Source organism: Capra hircus, chromosome 5 (genome assembly GCF_001704415.2).
Source record: "Capra hircus breed San Clemente chromosome 5, ASM170441v1, whole genome shotgun sequence".
NCBI classification, from domain to species: Eukaryota; Metazoa; Chordata; class Mammalia; order Artiodactyla; family Bovidae; genus Capra; species Capra hircus.
Genome location: NC_030812.1, coordinates 87,172,288 through 87,193,972, shown reverse-complemented (window position 1 = coordinate 87,193,972; position 21,685 = coordinate 87,172,288). Strand labels below are relative to the sequence as shown.

General features: G+C 39.5%; 1 protein-coding gene across 1 annotated transcript in view; it reads right to left on the bottom strand.

Moving 5' to 3' along the window:
- The window catches only part of GYS2 (glycogen synthase 2), a 57,612-nt gene extending 36,401 nt beyond the window's left edge, over nucleotides 1-21,211 (bottom strand). The window contains exons 1-3 of the mRNA XM_005680786.3: nucleotides 20,857-21,211; nucleotides 7,187-7,368; nucleotides 1,927-2,118 (exon numbers count right to left, since the gene is read on the bottom strand). Coding sequence (XP_005680843.2) covers nucleotides 1,927-2,118; nucleotides 7,187-7,368; nucleotides 20,857-20,974 — 492 coding nt within the window. The 5' untranslated portion in view covers nucleotides 20,975-21,211. The remainder of the gene's footprint in view (nucleotides 1-1,926; nucleotides 2,119-7,186; nucleotides 7,369-20,856) is intronic.

The following is a 21,685-nucleotide window of genomic DNA, read 5'->3' as shown; positions in this document are numbered from 1 at the left end:
TTTTTAAATTAAAAGTAATGACTTCATGTTTTGAGTCAGTCTTACTTGGATTTTCTGCTACTTAGAGCCAAAAACATTTTAGCTGATATATTATTATTATATACATCATTATTTTATATTATTAATATTATTTTTAATATATCTTATTTGTATTTGTATTCACTTTCATGCATTGGAGAAGGAAATGGCAACCCACTCCAGTGTTCTTGCCTGGAAAATCCCAGGGATGGGGGAGCCTGGTGGGCTGCCGTCTATGGGGTCGCACAGAGTTGGCCACGACTGAAGCGACTTAGCAGTAGCACCATTTGTATATTATTATTTTAAGAATATGGGACTGGGGGAAAAAGAGATTTGCTTAGAGTCAAATAGAAATTTAGTAACACACTGAGGACCCAGATCTAATCCCAGGTCTAACTCTAACACTAGGCAAGGCACCAATTTCTTAGCCTTAAAGTTACTTTGTTTCACTACAAACAGAGCTATCATACACTCCAGCAATCCCACTCCTGGGCATATGTCTGGTAAAGATGAAAACTCTAATTTGGAAGGATACACACACCCCAGTGTTCATAGCAGCACTATTTACAATACCCAAGACCTGGACGCAACCTAAATGTCCATCAGCCAATGAATGGATAAAGACATGGCATATATATACAATGGAATATTACTCAGTCATAAAAAGAATGAAATACTGTCATTTGCAACAACATAGCTGCAGTAGAGATGATCATACTAAGTGAAGTAAATCAGACAGAGGTATCATTTCTAAGGGAAATTTAAATATAATTCACAAATGAATTTGTTTACAAAATGGAAACACACTCACGTAGAAACAAACTTAGAGTTACCAAAAGGTAAACAGTGGTGGGTAGGGATAAATTAGGAGTATGGGATTAAGAGATACACAGTACTGTATATAAACTACTGTAGTAGCAGTACTGTAGATAAGCAGTACTGTAGTAGCAGTACTGTAGATAAGCAGTAAAGATTCACAAACTGTATTTTATATCTTGCAATAACCTACACGCCCTTTATGGCTGTTGGCTTCGTCAGAAAGAAGTTATGCTGGTAAAGGGGACACACAGCCAATATACAGCTCTGTGATTTATTCTTAGAACACAGTCCCACTTTGCCAGAGATGCTCTTAATTTTTTTATTTTTAAGCAAAGCATAATCATCTTGAGGTAATGCAAGGAATGTGAAGAAATCCTACTGCCATCCTTTCAGGAATTGAGTACAGACTTGGCTCATTTCACAAAGACTGATTTCCAAGGCTCTTATTGTTGTTTTGCTTCTACACAGTATTTCACTGCTGTGGACTTCTTAGCAACTGCTGAGATCACTTCACCCTTTAGTAAATGATTGAAAGATCTAAGAGCCACTGCAGCCACACAAGCACTCATGCATGAACAAAACCAAATATTTCAAGCCATTTTCTACTCCCCTGATGCTGGAACGCATGTACTTAGTCCATGATGTAGAGCATTTTTCTTGCATATATACTGGATATTACCTATGTAGCAGGAAATATAATTGGGTGTTTTACCCACATTGTTCTGGTTAAACCTGACATACGGTGAATATTAATAAGCATGATTATCACCATGTTTCAAAGACTGGTATTCAGTCACAGGGCTTCCCTGGTGGCTCAGACTGTAAAGAATCTGCCTGCAGTGTGTGAGACCTGGGTTCGATCCCTGGGTTGGGAAGATCCCCTGGAGCAGGGCATGGCAACCCACTCCAGTATTCTTGCCTGGAGAATCCCCATTGAGCTACAAGAAGGCATTTTCTCAGATTCCTTTGATATGTCAATAAAACAATTAATAATGGTGCCATCTCAAAACTACCTTGAAAACCAGAGGATCATTACTGGCTACAGCAATGTGCTTCTCGTCTATCGTGGGGCTCTACAGTAAACAGTACCTCTTTCAAGAACCAGGCAGTTAATGACCCAAAGATCAGCATATCATTGGCTTCCTGGTCGTGATAAGGAATGCCAATGTTGCATGCTTCCCAGAGGTCTCCTTTCCACTTGTCCAGGTTCCAAGCCGAATAGCCAATGTCAAAGAGAACCACGTAAGGACTCCCTTCTATTAGCCATCTTCCAAAGCGCACCTGCCATAGAAAGGACACACAGCCATGGAGTAACGCTAGGCAATGCAGGGGAGGAAAACGTATTTGTACTTAGAAGCTGTACTTGATAGAAACTGTATTTAGAACTCTGGAGATTACACAAACCATATAGAAAACAATCGTGGTAACACGGAGCATCTCATGTTTGAGCCTGAAGAGGAAATGGGCCAGCACCCAATCATCTAGAATCTCCAAGTTCCTGCTTTTCATTAAATTTAGTTATTCAAAAATGAAGTATGTAGACCATGTGATCTTTGTTCTTCTGTCTATCATTACCTTCCCATGACCTTGAGCTCATGGTTTTAGGTTGTTTCTCTAGACAAAGGTATATGATTTCTCTTATTCCTCCTATCAAAAAAAAAAAAAAAAGTGACAATAAGTGTTTCCCAGTATGGTTACTGCAAGAAGTCTTAACTAAATATATTGACCAAGACATATTTTGGGGGCTTCCCAGGCAGTGCTAGTGGTACAGAACCTACCTGCCAATGCAGGAGACATAAACACGGGTTCGACCCCTGGATCAGGAAGATCCCCTGGAGGAAGGCATGGCAACCCACTTGAGTATTCTTAACTGGAGAATCCCATGGACAGAGGAGCCTAGAGGGCTATGGTCCATATGGTTGCACAGTCGGATACGTCTGAAGTGACTTCACGCACACAGGCAAGACATATTTTCTCTTTAAGGTAACTATTCTATTATATTCTTCAAATTGATTATTTATTCCAAAATATTTTACCTTGTGGATGTTTTAATGTAGTAGCTGTTTCAAATTTTTCCAATTAAAAACTAGTCATTTGTATGTTTAAATTTTAACTTTCATTTTGGTATCTACTTTACTATAGTAATTTACTCATGTTTTTTATTTTACGTTTCCTCTCCTATTATGTACAATGCAATTCCATAAATGAATTCAAACCCTTTTTGAAGTTGGCAGAAGCTAAGAGCCTCTCTCATTGGGCATCTAGTCCTCTCTAGTAAACTGAATTTACTTTGCCAGCATTGATCTTATGACTCTTCTCAAGGCTGAATTTTCCAGAGTGTGAAAGCCCATTTGATCACCATTCCCTTACTTGGGACTCAGGAATTCATGGTGATTTCTTTCTCGCACCCATGCCTTGGTCAACACTGAAAGGTCCTCATTACTTGTCAGCTGCATCCATTGCAATTCAGTATTTATCATGGCATAATATCCTCTTCAGATTTAGTTTTCCTGAGCTCCAAGGAACTTTTCAATAGATTCTTCTGGGACATTCATTGATTTATACATTCATTTAACAAATAGGTACTGGCTGCCTGATATGTGGCGTATGATGCAGTGAGCTAAGAGCACAGAGAAGTGTAGAAACTACAGAAAATGTAAGCTAGCTTGCCTTGACTTCCAGTGCATTCTTGCTCATGACAGGAAACATCTTTACATCAGAGCTCCACTTGGAATCTTGAGTGCAGTCAGTTTCATCATGACTTTCATCTCCCTCTTCTTTCACAAGAGCTTCAAATGTGAGGGGCTTCCCTCATGGCTCAGTTGCTAAAGAATCCGCCTGCATTGCAGGAGACCCCAGTTTGATTCCTGGGTTGGGAAGGTCCTCTGCAGAAGGGATAGGCTACCCACTCCAGTATTCTTGGACTTCCCTTGTGGCTCAGCTGGTAAAAAAGCCTCCTACAATGTGGGAGACCTGGGTTTGATCCCTGGGTTGGGAAGATCCCCTGGAGAAGGAAAAGGCTACCCATTGCAGTATTCTGGCCTGGAGAACTCCATGGACTGTATAGTCCATGGGGTCGCCAAGAGTCAGACATGACTGATAGGCTTTCACTTTCACACTTTCAAATGTGAACCCCTTCTAACATCTCACTCATTTTATCCCAACAGTATAACCTGCAACCTTTGTTATTCTAATTCTCCACACCATTCTCACTGTGATATGCTTCCAAAATATCCTCTGGGACTTCAGCTTCCCTTTTAAACTAAGTGTTCTATACCCTAAACCTCCTAGACATCACCACTCCCATCGACATCTCAATGAAAACTCATTTTTCCACTCTTAGAAAGTATATTCCTCAGGTGAATGCAAAGGAAAGTTAAGATTTTTTTTACATCATACTGAAACTTTTAAAACCTTATTCTTTTTTTGCATATAAAGACATCTCTGAAATTTACATTATTCAAACATGTTACCTTTCCCTATTCTATGAATCTCTTGGGTACTTTTCTATCTTATTCTGGGAAGTTTTAAAATCAGGATTGTATCCTACACACTTACCTCATAGCTATTTGACCTTACTGACTTTAAAGAACTTCATGTCCACTGCATGTCAGCCACCCAGACTCAAGGCTGCAATCTTATCCTTGTCAATAGCTGAACTCTTACTCCTCTAAAATGTTTATCCTTCAACTACAACTTCCATACTTCTCTCAATGTGTTTTTCCCAGTGTATGTATTCTTTCATTTTCCTCTTCAGCATCTCCAGTTTCTAGGACCCTCCTTCTTGTCCTACATCATCACCATTTTTTTCCTTTCATCGCTTCCTTTCCTGTCCATTTCAGACCCAACCATCCAGCAACTCAACCATTAATTCAGTCAATTGTACTGTTACCTCCAAGACTTATGCCACCTTGCCCTGTTGCACACCTGCTGAAATTAAACGACATTGAATCTCCAACTATTTAACTTCTAACACTTTCACTCGGGCTGCTGACTGCAGTAAAGCCCCTCTACATATAAACCTTCAAGCTGCGAACTTTCAAAGATACAAACATGCATTCACATGCCCAATCACATAAATTAGTTCACATGTGTGGCATACATTGCCACATGTGCATCTTCTACAAGTGGTTATGCTTTTGTGTTCTTTACTGTACAGTACTACATAGAATACAGTAGTATAGCACTTTATTTCAGGCCCCAGACCCTGTGCCATCAACATCAGGCATGCATGAAATTACAGCTCACCTTCTCTTTCCTATTGCTGAGGATCCTTCAGCTCTACCATCTCCCACCTCCCTCCTCCAGTCAGTAAATCTTCTTGTCGGTTCACCTGCTGCCAGCCCTTGAATGCTAGCTATGGGACGGTACTGCTGTACTGCTGAAGGCACTGTACAGTAAGGTTAAAAATGTTTTACTTTTTGTGTTCATTTTTCATGTATTGTTTGTGTGAAAAGTATTGTAAACCTGTTGCAGGACAGTGCTCTAAAGCCAATTGTGTTAGTTGGGTACCTAGGCTAACTTTGGTGAACAAACAATTGAACCTGAGAATGTGCTCTCAAAATAGAACTCATTCATGTGTAGGAGACTCCTGGAGAAAGTCACAGTTGTGTATATTTGTGCCATTAAAAAGTCACGACTATACCTTAAGGAGGGGCTTCTCTGGTGACTTAGTTGGTAAAGAATCTGCCTACAATTCAGGAGACCTGGGTTCAATCCCAGGGTCAGGAAGATCCTCTGGAAATGGCAACCCACTCCAGTATTCTTGCCTGGAGAATTCCATGGACAGAGGAGCCTGGTGGGCTACAGTCCATGAGGTCACAAAGAGTCAGACATGACTAATCGACCAACACACACACATACCTTAGCGATGTCCGGAAATTCTTTTCCCTATTCCTTAAACACTTTTCCAGAATCTCTTTCTTCACACTCTTATATTAATACTTGCCTTCTAACTCTCAGAACTTTATCTTGAGCACTTAAGATCACTGAAAACACAGAGTGAGATGATCTTGAATTCCTCAGTAACGCATTTCTGTTTGCATTAATCCTTTGTTTCCAGTTTGAGCAAAAGGAATGAAGAACAATCCTTTCAGCAGGGCTTTGGATCTCATTTCTTCTTCTGTTCTCAGTGACCTTACTCTCATCATCTATTCCTTCTAAACTTTCAGTTTCTCTCCGTCCTCTGGATGCTTCTTTATGGAATATAAATATGCTCACTCATATTTAAGAAAACATGAATTCTCAGAACCATATCACTTGAAATGACTTTTATCCTTCCTCTTCGTAGAAAAACCTCCCAGCCACATTTCTGTGTCCTTTACCTCACTGCTCATTCATTCCTCAAGCTACTGCAATCTGCTTTAACCCCACTTTCTCCTCTGAAGTTGTCATTAGCAAGATGATCACAAATGACCTCAGTATTACTCAACCCAACTGACCTGGGTTCAATCCTTAGTTGATCCAATCCCTCCTTTGTACTTGAAACTCTCTCCTTCCTTGTCTTGACATCTCTATTCCTATTGAGGTGGCAAAAATTACTGCAAATTTAGTAGCTTAAAATGGCACAATTTATTATCTTACAGATTTAGGGGTTAGCCCTCTGAAATGGGTCTTATGAGTTAAAACTGACATGTTGGCAGAGGTGCATTTCATTAGCAGTCTCTCGGGGAGAATCTGTCTTCTAGCCTTGCCCAGTTTCCAGAGGCCATGTGCATTCCTTGGCTTGTGGCCCCTTTCCTCCACCTCGAAGCTTTCATCACTTCAATTTCTGCCCACGTTGCCATATCTCCTCTCTGATTCTAATTCTACTGCCCCCCTCTTACTAATATCAGGAAACTTATGATTACTTTGGATCCACCCAGATAATCCGGGATAATCTTCCTAACTCAAGAACCTTAACACTGTCACAACTACAAAGCCCTTCTGGTTCTAACCATTAGCTGAGCTTCTGCTTTTTCAGTCTGTGACTTCTTTTCATGTGGATGTTCTAACACACTGACATCGCCCAAGTTTTGGCTCAAAATGTTGCCTCTTAGTCTATAATCTTCCACTGAATAATGTTATTAACACCCATAATGTCAACTACAATTTAGACACAACTGACTTTTCCCCAAGCATCTCTATTCTATGCCCTCTGCTGAGTTCCAAACCTACTATACTACTAGGTTTTCATGAGGTGTCTCAGATGTAACCTATTTAAAATCAAGTTCATCGTCTTTCTCATACACCAACTTCTTTGGCCTAAGAAGATGAGTGGTCTTTTCTCATGAGTTCGTGTAAAGGGTGGTGTGTTTCCACAACAGTTTACTAAGACTTGCTGAAGGAAGCATCAGACAGTGTCTCTTACCTGGCAGCCGTGTTTGTTCATCGCATCCATGGCTCTTCTAACAGCATCATTCACAGGTTCACACTGTTCCACCTGAGTCTTCATATTATGCTCAAAATATGGACCAATCAGAAAATAGTTGTCTCCCCATTCATCTGCTGTTGTTTTGGCCTTTGTCTGAATCACGGTATAGATGCCACCGACTGTTGAAAAAAAAAGGTCCCATTACCATTCAGGTTAATAGCTCATGTTAAGTGATGAAGGAATGGAAACAAGTCCTCAATTTTTCTATGTTGCTTAAGTAAACATATATTTTTTGCTGTGCCATGCAGCATGTGGGATCTTATTTCCTTGACCAGGGATTGAACCCATGCCCTCTGCATCCCTGCATTGGAAGGGTGGAGTCTTAACCACTGAACCACCAGGAAAGTCCAAGCCAACTTTTTTTTGAAGTATAGTTGGTCTACAATATTGTGTTAGTCCTCATTTTTAAGTTAGCACCTAGAATCAAGCACAAGGATTTATTTAGCTTTGTAAAAGAAAGGTTTTAAAGAATACTATCAGAGAGTTAGTATTTGTTTCAATTCCATGCTGGGTACTTTGCCAGAGAGCAGCAGATTGGCAGCAGCAAATCACAAATATTTCAAGGAAACCTGAAGAGACAACTGGGATAAAGCAGTACCCAGCTTAAAGCTCTATCTACATGGACGTGTCAAAGGTGGGACAAATAGCTATTTTCAAGGCATGTGCCCTCAGCAGTAGTAATCACCTTTCACCTCTTTTCCTTCGGTGGCCCAAGGGCATAAGATAAGACCAAGTATCAGCTACTGCTCAAATTATGAGCAAATTTGATGGGTCAGTTGGTAAAGGGTCTTGCTTGCAATGCAGGAGACTTCCCTAGGTCGGGAAGATCCCCTGGAGAAGGGAATGGCAACCCACTCCAGTATTCTTGCCTGGAGAATTCCATGGACCAAGGAGCCTGGTGGGCTACAGTTCATAGTTGCAAAGAGTTGGACATGACTGAGTGACTAACACTTCCACTTTTTTTACTTTCTCCCAGAATAAAGAACCACTTCCCTTCTAGGAACTAAGCAAGTACCTTTTGACAAGGGGGAAAACAGGACAGATCTTAAAGGGGGATGCTTGGTCCAACATTCAAGTTTTCATATAGTACTTCATTTTAGCTCTCTGCCATTGCTGCCACTACTATTAAAATATAAAGCCAAAAAATACTATACTTTTGGAAAATATGCCTACTGTTATAGCCAGCATGTCTACATCTGGAAAATTATCCTGACGGGAAAATAAGATATGTGTTTAAGGATATTTGGGTTTTCCAGGTGGCTCAGATGGTATAGAATCCACCTGTCAATACAGGAGACCCAGGTTCGATCCCTGGGTCAGGAAGATCTCCTGGAGGAAGAAATGGCAACCCACTCCGGTATTCTTGCCTGGATAATTCCATGGACAGAGGAGTCTGGCGGGCTACAGTCCATAGGGTCGCACAGGGTCAGACATGACTAAAATGACTTAATATGCATGCACAAGGATATTTATTAAAGAATTATAAAGGTAATTGTAACTAGCTTAAATCGAACTAGTTAACTCATTTAACCTCTCTGAGGCTCCATTACCTCACCTGTTCAAGGGGGATACAATAGTACTGAGTTGGCCAAAAAGTTTTTTCAGGTTTGTCCCTGAGATGTAACAGAAAAACGTCAATGCAAAACCTCTTTTTGGCTGACCCAATACTTCACCTGGGGAGAAAGGACAGGTTGGAGCAGCAGTATTAAAAATTATGCCTCATTGAAAAGGTGATATTTAAAGTAAGTACTTAAAAGGAAATCGAGCAGGTTGATTCATGAGGAAGAATTTTTTAGGTGGAGGGAACAGTTAGAGCCAAGGCGCTACTTTTGGAGCAGAGGGTATCAGCAGAGTCATAGGCATTCAAAAGGAAGAGTTCGGTGAACAGGTAGGAGGGATGGGGAAGGTCAAGGCGAAGAAGACCTTTAGTAAACTGCACAGGATAATTCTTATGCTAGCTCAGAGCAATCGCCTAGTATGAGAATATGAAAACAGTCTAAATCAGTTTCTTAAGTGGTACTTTGACCATAAACCATAGGCAAAGGAATGACTCAAGAAATTCTATGTAAAATCCCCCAAGCTAATACAGATTCTGGCATTAATCATCAACTCTACTTCAAAGAACAACTTTGTCACTTGTACATGAAGAAGAAAAAGTCTTATTTTTCATCATGGTTTTTCATCATGTATTTCAGTTCTTCAGCGTATGGAGTTTGGTAGCTACTATATCTCTTAAATTTCTTATTTCAATCATTCAGACCATAAGTAATATTTTACTTGTATTATATGACTTATAATAATAGTCATAATTGACAGCCAAAAGGTAGAATTGCCATCTGCAAATTTCTTGAACCACTCAAAACATACTTGTTGATAAGTTGCTTTTTGAGAAGTGAGACACAAAAGGCAAATATAAATACTACTACATGACAAAACAAAGTTCACTAATTTAGAAAAGAGCTCATGTAACTTCCAAAATGTAAATGTTGTATGTAGTTTTCATATAAGCCTACATGTTTATTGTCCTTTGAAAGTTGATCTTTAAGAAAAAACTTTTTGACCATACCTAAAAGAAATTGAAGTGGCCACTTGAGCAGAGTCTGATAATAAAGATATTATCAATCCCAGCTTCCACTGGCTGATGAATGCAGCATGGGACACAAGAAGATGATCTGCAAATCTACAAGCAGAGCCTTCCAGACTGGATCAGAACAGACAGGGTTCACTTAACCATTCAATGATGAATCTGATTGATGGCAACCTCAAGGACACCTACGCACTTCGCCAAATTCCAGAAAAGTTTGGGAACAATCAAAACCATTTGTTGAGAAAAAAAAAAAATTAGACAAACAGTTTGCAATAGAACTTTTCTCTAAAGTCTGAGTCATGTCTTAGCAACATATTTAAATATATATATTTATATAAGCTTTATTCAAGCCCACTATCAAAATAATTCAAAATCTTCAAATAATTGCTCCTCTTTGTAGACTTACTACTTCCTTCATTTGTATCTAATCCAGGGGAGTAAAAGTTCTGATGGCATACACTTCTTAAATGTCTTACATTTCTATTCTGGGACAATCTTTTTTTTAATGGCAAACTTTTTAAAAAATTAATTAGTTGATTTGTTTTTGGCTGTGCTTGATTTTCACTGCTGCCCACAGGCTTTTTCTAGTTGTGGGGAGCAGGGACCACTCTTCGTTGTGGTGTTGGAGCTTCTCATTGTGGGGGTTTCTCTTGTTGCAGAACACCGGCTCTAGGGCAAGGGCTCCAGGGTTGTGGTCCACTGGCTTAGTTGGCCCGCGGCATGTGGAATCTTCCCGGAACAGGGATTGAACCTGTGTCTGCTGAATCGGCAGGTGGATTCTTAACCACTGCACCACCAGGGAAGTCCTTTGAGCACTCTCTTTTATTTGCAACTATGTAGTGTTGCAAATTCAAATACAATTGCGTTAATGCAAACAAAAAATTTTTATTTCTTAAAGGATATACGGGAGAAGAGGAATTCTTTATTTCAAAAAAAGGTAGGATTTGAGAAGTGAAATGCAAAGATAAACACAATTAATTAATTTGCTGCTTCTTTTTCCCATTTGAGGCTTTCAGTTTTGAAATAAAATAGTCCCCAAATGGCCTTAAGAGTGCTTATAAATACTATGACTATATTATTTCAGTCTGTTAGGAACAGAAGCATAAAACTAAGAAAATGTTTTTCATCCCATATTGGTTGAGACCTGATTGTAAATAAATTTCCCCCCACCCCCCAGACTTCTCCCCTTACACTCTTTCTGTGAGGAGGTGCTCTTACTGCTAATTGTGAAGCTTCATTTCAGGCCCTCTCTGCCCTTCCCAGATTTATATGCCAACTACTCTCCTTAGTTCTCACTCTATTTACCATCTTTAACCCAACTCCCCACCCAGCATACTAATTAAAGATGAGTATGATAGCCTAGAAACAGGGTCATTCCTATTTTTAAATTTGGAGTATAGACCAAGGGTTCACTAAAATCTATTTTTTAATGAATTATTGTTTTCCCACAGTGTGGGTCATTGAATTTGGACTGACTCTTCAAACATATACTTTGCATTTTATTGATCTCTGCTTTGCTGAAACAACATGGGAGCTATTTCTCGTGTGAGGGCAAAGTAAAGAAAGAAAAGATGAGCTCTCATAAACATATGTGTCCATGAAGTAGCTAAAACCTCAAGTCATCATCTAGAAGTACTGCCAATATTGTTAAAAGCAGAACTCCAAGGCAGTATGGAAGGTGGGAGCCAGTCATAATAAGGATTTTTTGTTGAGTTGCTAAGGCATGGCCAACTCTTTCCTGACCCCATGGATTGTGTGTAGCCCACTAAATGCCTCTTTCCATGGGATTTCCCAGGCAAGAATACTGGAGTGGGTTTCTTTCTCCAGGGAACCTTCCTGACCCAGGGATCGAACCCTCATTTCCTGCATTGACAGGCAGATTCTTTATCAATGAACCACCAGGAAAGTCATAAAAAGGAGATACATATAATAATATATAAGTATGTATATAAAGAGACTCTTCACTATTTCTAAGTGATTAAAAGTCAGAGAATTTAAAAGTCTATGATTTCAGTGTGCATAGCTACTCATCTGACTCCTATCCAAAGACACAGTTGCAGAAGCAGGGACAGTCATTACAGAGTTAGACATCATTCTCTGAGGCAGCAGGTCTGGTGGGAAAGAGACTAAATGCTACTGGTGACGATGGTCACCAAATGTTTGTGTGCCTGGCAATCAACTAGGTCTGCGTCTCCAATCAGAGCAACTGTAGTCCGGGGCAGTGGGAGATGACAGACTTGGAGAAAGCCCACAGGCATGACCGCCCTGATTCTATCCGCAATGGCAGATCTGAATGCTTTATGCAAGAAGGGCTTAGTCATGGCAATCTGAATGAAAGGAAAGTGGGGAGTCTAGTGCTCTTCTTGAACCTATGTATGTGCCAAACCTAGTTCTTACAGAGACTGTGTGTTTCATGTGGTGTGACTTGGGGTGCCTTTGAGATGACATGGCTGCGCATATCCACAGCAGGCAAAGCAACACCAGCCTCTAATTTTAGTGCTGCTCATGACTATAGTAATCCTGATCCATGTGTTTCTTCCCTTTTTCCTGCTTTTGCACTTAAGAACAAAATCATGCAATTGTTCAGACTGAGAGTTGGTGTGAAAATGAATGATTCAAGGTCTCCATTTTATGAATAAATTTTGTAAGAAATAAAAATAAGCTAATAGTAAGGGATAGGCACTGTTCTAAGTGATTTACAGTTGGTATTTTCTTTTAGTTTTCACCACATTGTTAAGGAAGATACTATTATTATCTTTTTTTTTTTTTTGGGTGGGGAAACTGAGACATAGAGGCTGTGAGATGGATCCAATATTAGACATGTAATGATAGAGCTGGGATTCCAATCCAGGCAGTCTGACTCCAGACTTACAAGCCTTAGACAGCAGGATTGTAAGTAGACTTGTCCCTTGGTATCCATAGCAGGTTGGATTTGGGACACAACTCCCTGGCTACCACTCTGGATACCAAAATCCTAGATGCTCAAGTCCTATATATAAAATGGCATAATATTTGCATATAACTTATGCACATCCTCCCACATACTTTAAATCATCTCTAGGTTACTTGTAAAGGCTAATAGAGTTTTGCCAAGAGAATGCACTGGTCATAACACTCTCTTCTAACAAAACAAGAGAAGACTCTACACATGGACATCACCAGATGGTCAACACCGAAATCAGATTGATTATATTCTTTGCAGCCAAAGAAGGAGAAGCTCTATAGAGAAAGCAAAAACAAGACCGGGAGCTGACTGTGGCTCAGATCATGAACTCCTTATTGCCAAATTCAGACTGAAATTGAAGAAAGTGGAGAAAACCACTAGACCATTCAGGTATGACCTAAATCAAATCCTTTATAATTATACAGTGGGAGTGAGAAATAGATTTAAGGGCCTAGATCTGACAGACAGAGTGCCTGATGAACTATGGATGGAGGTTCATGACATTGTACAGGAAACAAGGATCAAGACCATCTCCAAGAAAAAGAAATGCAAAAAAGCAAAATGGCTGTCTAGGGAAGCCTTACAAATAGCTGTGAAAAGAAGAGAAGCAAAAAGCAAAGGAGAAAATGAAAGATATAAGCATCTGAATGTAGAGTTCCAAAGAATAGCAAGGCAAGATAAGAAAGCCTTCCTCAGCGATCAATGCAAAGAAATAGAGGAAAACAATGGAATGGGAAAGACTAGAGATCTCTTCAAGAAAAGTAGAGATACCAAGGGAACACTTCATGCAAAGATGGGCTTGATAAAGGACAGAAATGGTATGGACCTAACAGAAGCAGAAGATATTAAGAAGAGGTGGCAAGAATACACATAAGAACTGTACATAAAAGAGCTTCACAACCCAGATAATCACGATGTGTGATCTAGGTGTGATCACTCACCTAGAGCCAGACATGCTGGAATGTGAAGTCAAGTGGGCCTTAGAAAGCATCACTATGAACAAAGCTAGTGGAGGTGATGGAATTCCAGTTGAGCTATTTCAAATCTTGAAAGATGATGCTGTGAAAGTGCTGCGCTCGATATGCAAGCAAATTTGAAAAACTCAGCAGTGGCCACAGGACTGGAAAAGGTCAGCATTCATTCCAATCCCAAAGAAAGGCAATGCCAAAGGGTGCTCAAACTACTGCACAATTGCACTCTTCTCACATGCTAGGAAAGTAATACTCAAGCCAGGCTTCAGCAATACGTGAACCGTGAACTTCCTGATGTTCAAGCTGGATTTAGAAAAGGCAGAGGACCCAGAGATCAAATTGCCAACATCTGCTGGATCATCAAAAAAGCAAGAGAGTTCTAAGAAAACATCTACTTCTGCTTTATTGACTATGCCAAAGCCTTTGATTGTGTGGATCACAATAAACTGTGGAAAATTCTGAAAGAGATGGGAGTCCCAGACCACCTGACCTTCCTCTTGAGAAATCTGTATGCAGGTCAGGAAGCAACAGTTAAAATTGGACATGGAAAAACAGACTGGTTCCAAATAGGAAAAGGAGTACGTCAAGTCTGTATATTATCACCCTGCTATTTAACTTTTAGAGTACATCATGAGAAACGCTGGGCTGGAAGAAGCACAAGCTGGAATCAAGATTGCCAGGAGAAATATCAATAACCTCAGATATGCAGAAGAGACCACCCTTATGGCAGAAAGTGAAGAGGAACTAAAAAGCCTCTTGATGAAAGTGAAAGAGGAGAGTGAAACAGTTGGCTTAAAGCTCAACATTTAGAAAACGAAGATTGTGGCATCTGGTCCCATCACTTCATGGGAAATAGATGGAGAAACAGTGGAAACAGTGTCAGACTTTATTTTTCTGGGCTCCAAAATCACTGCAGATGGTGATTACAGCCATGAAATTAAAAGACTCTTACTCCTTTGAAGAAAAGTTATGACCAACCTAGATAGTATATTGAAAAGCAGAGATATTACTTTGCCAACAAACGTCCATCTAGTCAAGGCTATAGTTTTTCCGGTAGTCATGTATGGAGATGAGAGTTGGACTGTGAAGAAAGCTGAGCGCCGAAGAATTGATGCTTTTGAACTGTGGTGTTGGAGAAGACTCTTGAGAGTCCCTTGGACTGCAAAGAGATGCAACCAGTCCATCCTAAAGGAGATCAGTCCTGGGTGTTCATTGAAAGGACTGATGCTGAAGCTGAAACTCCAATACTTTGGCCACCTCATGCAAAGAGTTGACTCACTGGAAAAGACCCTGATGCTGGGAGTGATTAGGGGCAGGAGGAGAAGGGGACGACAGAGGATGGGATGGCTGGATGGCATCACCGACCTGATGGACATGAGTTTGGGTGAACTCTGGGAGTTGGTGATGGACAGGGAGGCCTGGAGTTCTGCAATTCATGGGGTCACAAAGAGTCAGACATGACTGAGTGACTGAACTGAACTGAACTGAACTGAGGTTACTTGTAACATCTAACACAATGCAAATGGGGTATGGTCAGTCTGCTGGTGTGTGTTAAAGTTTTGCTTTTTGGAGTTTTCTGGAATTTTTTTTCAACTATTTGTGATCCAGAGTTGGTTCAGTCCAGATATGGAACCACGGACATGGAGGGCTGCCTTTAACTCTATGGAGCAACATATTGATGAGTCTTTGCAAGTGGTGGTGGGAGGGACAGAAGGAGAAAGTGAGCAGGGTCACACAAGAACAAGAATCTTTAAGTCTTGGAGAGGGTGCAATAATTTCTACTCTGCTTTAGAGAAGGCCCATCTGGAAAACAACACTTATGGAAAATGGCTTTTTTACTTTGGTTAAGGGAACTTCAGAGCAGTAGTTCTCACACTGATCATAGAGCCCTTTGGAAATATAATGAAATCACTCAGATCTTGACTCTGAAAAAAACACATATATATAATGAGCAAAAATTGCTATATATCTTGGCTCTTCTCTTACCACTTTGGAGCCGTCCCTTGAAGCAATCTGACAGGCTGTACCCCAAGCTATAGTCCTCAGAAAGTTCACTTAATAAAACACAATTCTCAACTTTTAGATTGTGCATTTTTTTTTCAGTCAACACTGACTTAGGGCTAAAACAAGTTGTTTTTAGTCAGTTTTAAGAGGGAAGCATCTGTTTAGTGACTACATTTCAGAATGGTTCACATTTATTAAATTAGCATACATTACTTTTGACAACATTCATTAAACTCTTTTTAATGACTCCAGAAATTCTCAACATGATCATTGGTCCACAGTTTTCAATGATTTAGGCAAGTTTGTACAAAAGAAACAGTTGTAGCAAAGAAGTTGAAAGTAAAGCTTATTTCAGTGTTTGGGCAAAACCTCCTTCCTAAATCACAGGACAATCTCTTACTGTTACTTTCTTGCTAACTTGTCCCCCAACTAGTTATAGTGCTTTTTGTGGTGTATATTAATATATACAGTCTTCCTTCCTGCCTCAGACGGTGAAGAACCCACCTGCAATGAGACAGACCGGGGTTTGTTCCCTGGGTTGGGACGAGCCCCTGGAGAAGGAAATGGCGACCCACTCCAGTATTCTTGCCTGGAGAATCCCCACAGACAGAGGAGCCTAGCAGGTACAGTCCTTGGGGTTGCAAAGAGTCAGACATGAGTGAGCGACAGCACAGCACAGCATTAATATATGCGATGGAATATTACTCAGCCGGAAAGAAAGAAAGAAATTTTGCCATTTGCAACAAAATGGATGGACTTGGAAGACATCATGATAAGTGAATTAAGTCAGACAAAGAAAGACAAATTCTGTACTGTATGATTCCACTTATATGTGGAATCTGAAAACTACAACAAACTAGTGAACAAAAAGAAAGGAAGCAGGCTCACAGATAAAGAGAACAAATTAGTGGTTGCTCGTGGGAGGAGGGAGGGGAAGAGGAGCAATGTAGGGCTAGGGGGGAAAGTTATTGTAGGATTACATGAAATAATGTGTGTGAGACTTGAAAATTATAAAGCACACTAGAATTTAAAGAATCTTTCATTCAGCAAAAAATAAAAAATTAAAAGACACATCTCACTCCTTACCGCTTTCCACTATCTGGAACTTCGATGGCTTCCCACGCTTCTTGGTTGGAAATGTAAACCCTTAAGGCTATTAACTCACCTACATTTCACAGTCCAGCCGCTGTTGGTGTCTCCCATCTCCTCTCAGGCTCTGCTCCTCTTACCCGTTCTGAGCTTCCCTCAGATCCCTGAACAGAGTTCAATTTCTCACTTCTGCATCTCAATATGTACAGTTCCCACACACTGAACACTGTCTGGTCTTTATCACCACCTCCTCATCTCTACCCAACAGCTATGTATCCTTCAGGAACCAGCTCAAATGTCTCTCTGTTAAAGGTTTTTCCCAAGCCTCCAATTAGACAGAAACCTCCCCTCCCCCAACTAAAGCACAGGCTGACCTTAGAGATATTACAGGTTCTTATCCAGATCATCCCAACAAAACGAAATTGCAATAAAGTGAATCATGAATTTTTTGGTTTCCCAAGTGCATATAAAAGTTGTGTTTGTACTATAATGCAGTCTATTAAGTATGCAATAGTATTTTGTCTAAAAACAATGTACCTGCCTTAATGTAAAAATATATTATTGTTAAAAAGGCTACCACCACATGAGCCTTCAGTGAGTTATAACTTTTTTGTAATAGTAATGTCAAAGATCGTTGATCACAGATCACCGTAACAAATACATTAATAACGAAAAAGTTTCAAATATCATGAGAATTAATAGACTCTGACACAGAGACAAAAAGTGATTAAACGCCATTGGAAAAATGGACTTGCTTGATGCAAGATTGCCACAAACATTCAACTTGTCAAAAAAATGCAATATTGGCTAAGCACAATAATGTAAAACACAATAAAATCAGGTCTGCCTGTACAGTTCTAGAGCACCTTGTTCTCATTCTTACACTCATTACAGTCGACTACAATTGCATGTTTAATGTCTAAATTCTGAAAGATTGGGAATCGATTCTGTGTTGTTGAACTCTATGCCCTTCATTTCCCAGTGTCTGATATCCAGTAGATAGTTGATGAATCTTTATTGAATAAGAATGAATGAATGCATAAAAGTAATATATTTCAAGGTTAATTATTAAAGTATAAAAGGTTATTTTGAAGTCTGAGAATTAACACCCAATAATTTAACTATGGCTCTCTCACTTGTTATATTTTACACATTTCCATTGTTTACAGGCAAAATTCTGTCAGTAAGGAATTTTCCCCTTCTCTAAAAAATATTTTGTTTTCTTGGATATAAGTATGTTTTCTTGTTTGTCATGAAACATTTGTAAGATGGCTGGAGCATACGTACTATGTACATTTCATCATGAAGAAACTGATGTTCAGACAGTTTGAGGGATTTTTTTCTAAGTCTCAGAAAACCCTGAGCTTTTTGGATGGCAACTTTTGTGTTCTTATACCTACAGGATATTTCATTAGACAATGACATTTAATTTTTTTAATTCTTGCATGCTAATAAAAAAGAGAAGTGGACTCAGGAGACCAAAATGCTAGTCCCAATCCTGCTATGTGCTTGACCATTTACTGCATCCTTGTAGGCATCTTTTCATCTATGAAATAGAGAAGTTGGATTCATGATCTTGAAGATGTCTCCTATACTGCTATGAACAGCAGGGAAATAAAAACTCAAAAGTAAAATTTTCGAAGAAACTATAGTGTCAATGTCTTGTCAGAGATGTACACAATAATTGTCCATTTATATAAAAATGTCATAAAATCAGACTATAATAAATATTGAAGCTATGTTGGAGAAAATATCAACTAGGGTAAATCACTTTAATGGGTTTCCTCTCGACAAGAAAATTCCCTTTATCTTGCATGGGAAATGAAAGAAAAATAGTATCAAAGGCAGCTTAGAAATTGAAAAATAAATGTATTCATTCCTTCATTCTAAAGAAAAAATATCCATTGAGCATTTTCTATGCACCAGGCTGTTACAGGCCCTGAGAGCAGCATGCATGTCATCAGGCTAGAAGATTCAGGGCGGGGGATGGGGAACAGTCAGCGTCACCATTGTGTGCCCAGCACCAGGAAACCATACCCTGTTAACATTTGCTAAAAGGAGAGAAGAGGAAGGAAGGGGAAGCATTCCGCTCAGAAGAACCCACACAAGGGCTTCCCTGTTGGCTCAGTGGCAGAGATTGCAGGAGACATGGGTTCAATTCCTTATCCAGGAAGATCCCACGTGCCACGGAGCAACTTGGCCCGTGTACTGCAACTATTGAGCCTCTGCCCTAGAACCCAGGAGCCAAAGCTACTGAGCCCACATGGCGCAGCTACTGAAGCCTATGCTCCTTAAAGCCTGTGCTCTGGAACAAGAGAAGCCCAGGCACCACAACTAGAGAGTAGCTTCCCCCCTCTGCAACTAGAGAAAATCCCGCGCAACAGTGAAGATCCGGCACAGCTGAAAGTAGTAAAAATAAACAAATAAATAACTACTTAAAAACAAACAAAAAAGAAGAACCCACACAGCACTCTTCGGAACAGATTCCTGGTGCAAAAGAGGCCCCCCACCCCGTTTCTTTTCCACCAATAAGCTATATCCTTGAATGCCTGCTTGCTAGGCAGAGAAAATCTCTATTTCAAGTCACAGTCTGGGATTTACGTGTAGTAAAGATGGCTCTGCTCCCAGGAGCTTTGGGCATATTTAAAAATCTTGTGACTGGAAAAAGAACATTAGGAACAAGCTGATTGAAAAACACTTCGCTTTTCCATATTAAGGTTTCTGTCCTCTTGGCCTGTTCCTCAGTAAACTATAGAGTCGAAGACAGTGCTTTGTTCTCTTACATTCATTCTGTGCATTTCTACCTAGGAAGAATTTATTTTTATTTATGAGTTTATGAATTTTATGAATGTATACATGTGAGAATGAACATAGCATAAGGTAAAAATCACAACAGATGCTAAATGTACTTTCTTTGATTTTGAGGTTTTGCTGGTTCTGATTAGCTAAAAGGAAGATGTAATTTTCACATTCATGTATGTTTCAGATCCTTTAAATTATTGCAATAAACATGTTATAAGTAACAAAAACAAAAAATATAATTTCCCCCAAATTGAATATATAATAGATCACATCACATCTTTTCATTTCAGATCCTTTAAATTCCACACATTATCACTGCCTTCATCCAGCAATCATTTGGGCTGGTTTTCCTTGATCTTGAAAAACTCAACCTTCACAACTGTTGCTTTTTCTCTACCAATATTCCCTCAGTATTAGTAGTAATAGTCTTGAGACTTTTAAACTAGACATTATCAATCCACAAGGAACTGTTTTTTAAGAATTTTACAGGTACCTTTATCATTAAAAAAGTTTAGGTCACGGTTCTCTGCCTTGCCTTCTCTAATCCAGAATAAAAGAGGTTATATTTTACTAGGAAATTGTTCCAATTTTGTTAATTTGATTTCCTTTATCTTCTAATTTCTATGTTTATATAGTATTGAAGAAAAAGCTACCTGCATTCTTCTTAATAGGAGGTCAATATTATACCTTCAGAACTTCTTCTAAGTTAAAACTTTAATTCCAAGCTAATCTTGAATTATTAGAAATGTTATTAAATATTTCACATAGTTGCTAACAGAGCACATGTGTATTTCAGATCCTTTTAACAGGGGTTGAAATTTCTAATTAGTCCAGATCAGGCGCAATTCTTCCTAAAATAAACTACAAAACTGAACTTTGTTCCTGAAAAAAATAATCATGAAACCCGAAAAGTAAATATTAATTCTATATTTCTGTTTTGTCATAACATGAATTTGTAATTTTAATTTAAATGCGCATTTCCTGACCAAGACTGGTATTTTCAGTTGTCTCTCCCTTCAACACGTAGAGCAGTGTAAGTTTTCATTGCCTGTTGAAATAGACAAGGTTAAACCTCGTCTAAACCTGTATTAGGTTTGAATACTTTCCTCACTCACAAGGGCAGTTCATTCTCACTAGAGTGCGTTCTGTGAATTCCTAATCTACATTCTCCAGTGATCTGGCAAATAGATGCCTCAGGGGCAGTACAAACCTTTATTGGTCACTTCCCAAGAGACTTCAAAGAGCAGTAAATTCTCCACAGGAAGTCCGGCTTCCCACCGAGGCAGCCCACCTAGGGATGTCACAGATAGCGACCGACCTCGAAGCATTCTTCCTTCAGTTCTCCGGCACTTTTGGTCTCTCTTTCGGTGACCTGTTATCCTAGGGGTGATGCGTGTTAGGGACACAGAGGTTCAGAGCTGGGAGATGGCAGAGTTTGATAGCTTCTCATATAAAGTAAACCAGCAGAAATAAATCTCGTGGACTTCCCAGAGAATTCCCAATGGAAAGCGGAATTCTCAGCTCCTTTTACACTCTTTCTGGGGAGGTCCAGTGAGGACACTATCTCTGATCGATATCTACCCAAATAACCCAGGGCATCACAAGTAAAACCCACCAGCTTAGGGCTTAGGTAAACACTCTTAGGATAACAGAATCTTTACAGGCTCAACGTGACGTTAGCACAGACCTTTAACCCCTGTCCTCTAGAACAAACTCCTAGACTCACACAGTCACTGGTACTTATTTCATCACCTTCAAAGTGATCCAAGAATAGCAATTCCACTTATAAAGTATGCAGATCATTGCAGGTTACATATAAAATTGATTGGGACATGTTTCTAAGCTTCAAATCTCTTTAGATTTCCTAAATGTTTTTTTTTCTTTTGATTCCCATTTTTAGATCAATAAAAACATTATTTCTAGTTGTTTTATTCCACATTGACAAATTGAATTTTGATGATAAACACTGATCTTGGATCCCCTTTCCTTGATTACTTTTCTTAAAAAATTCCTTATGGAAAAGTATAAATACCAGGATG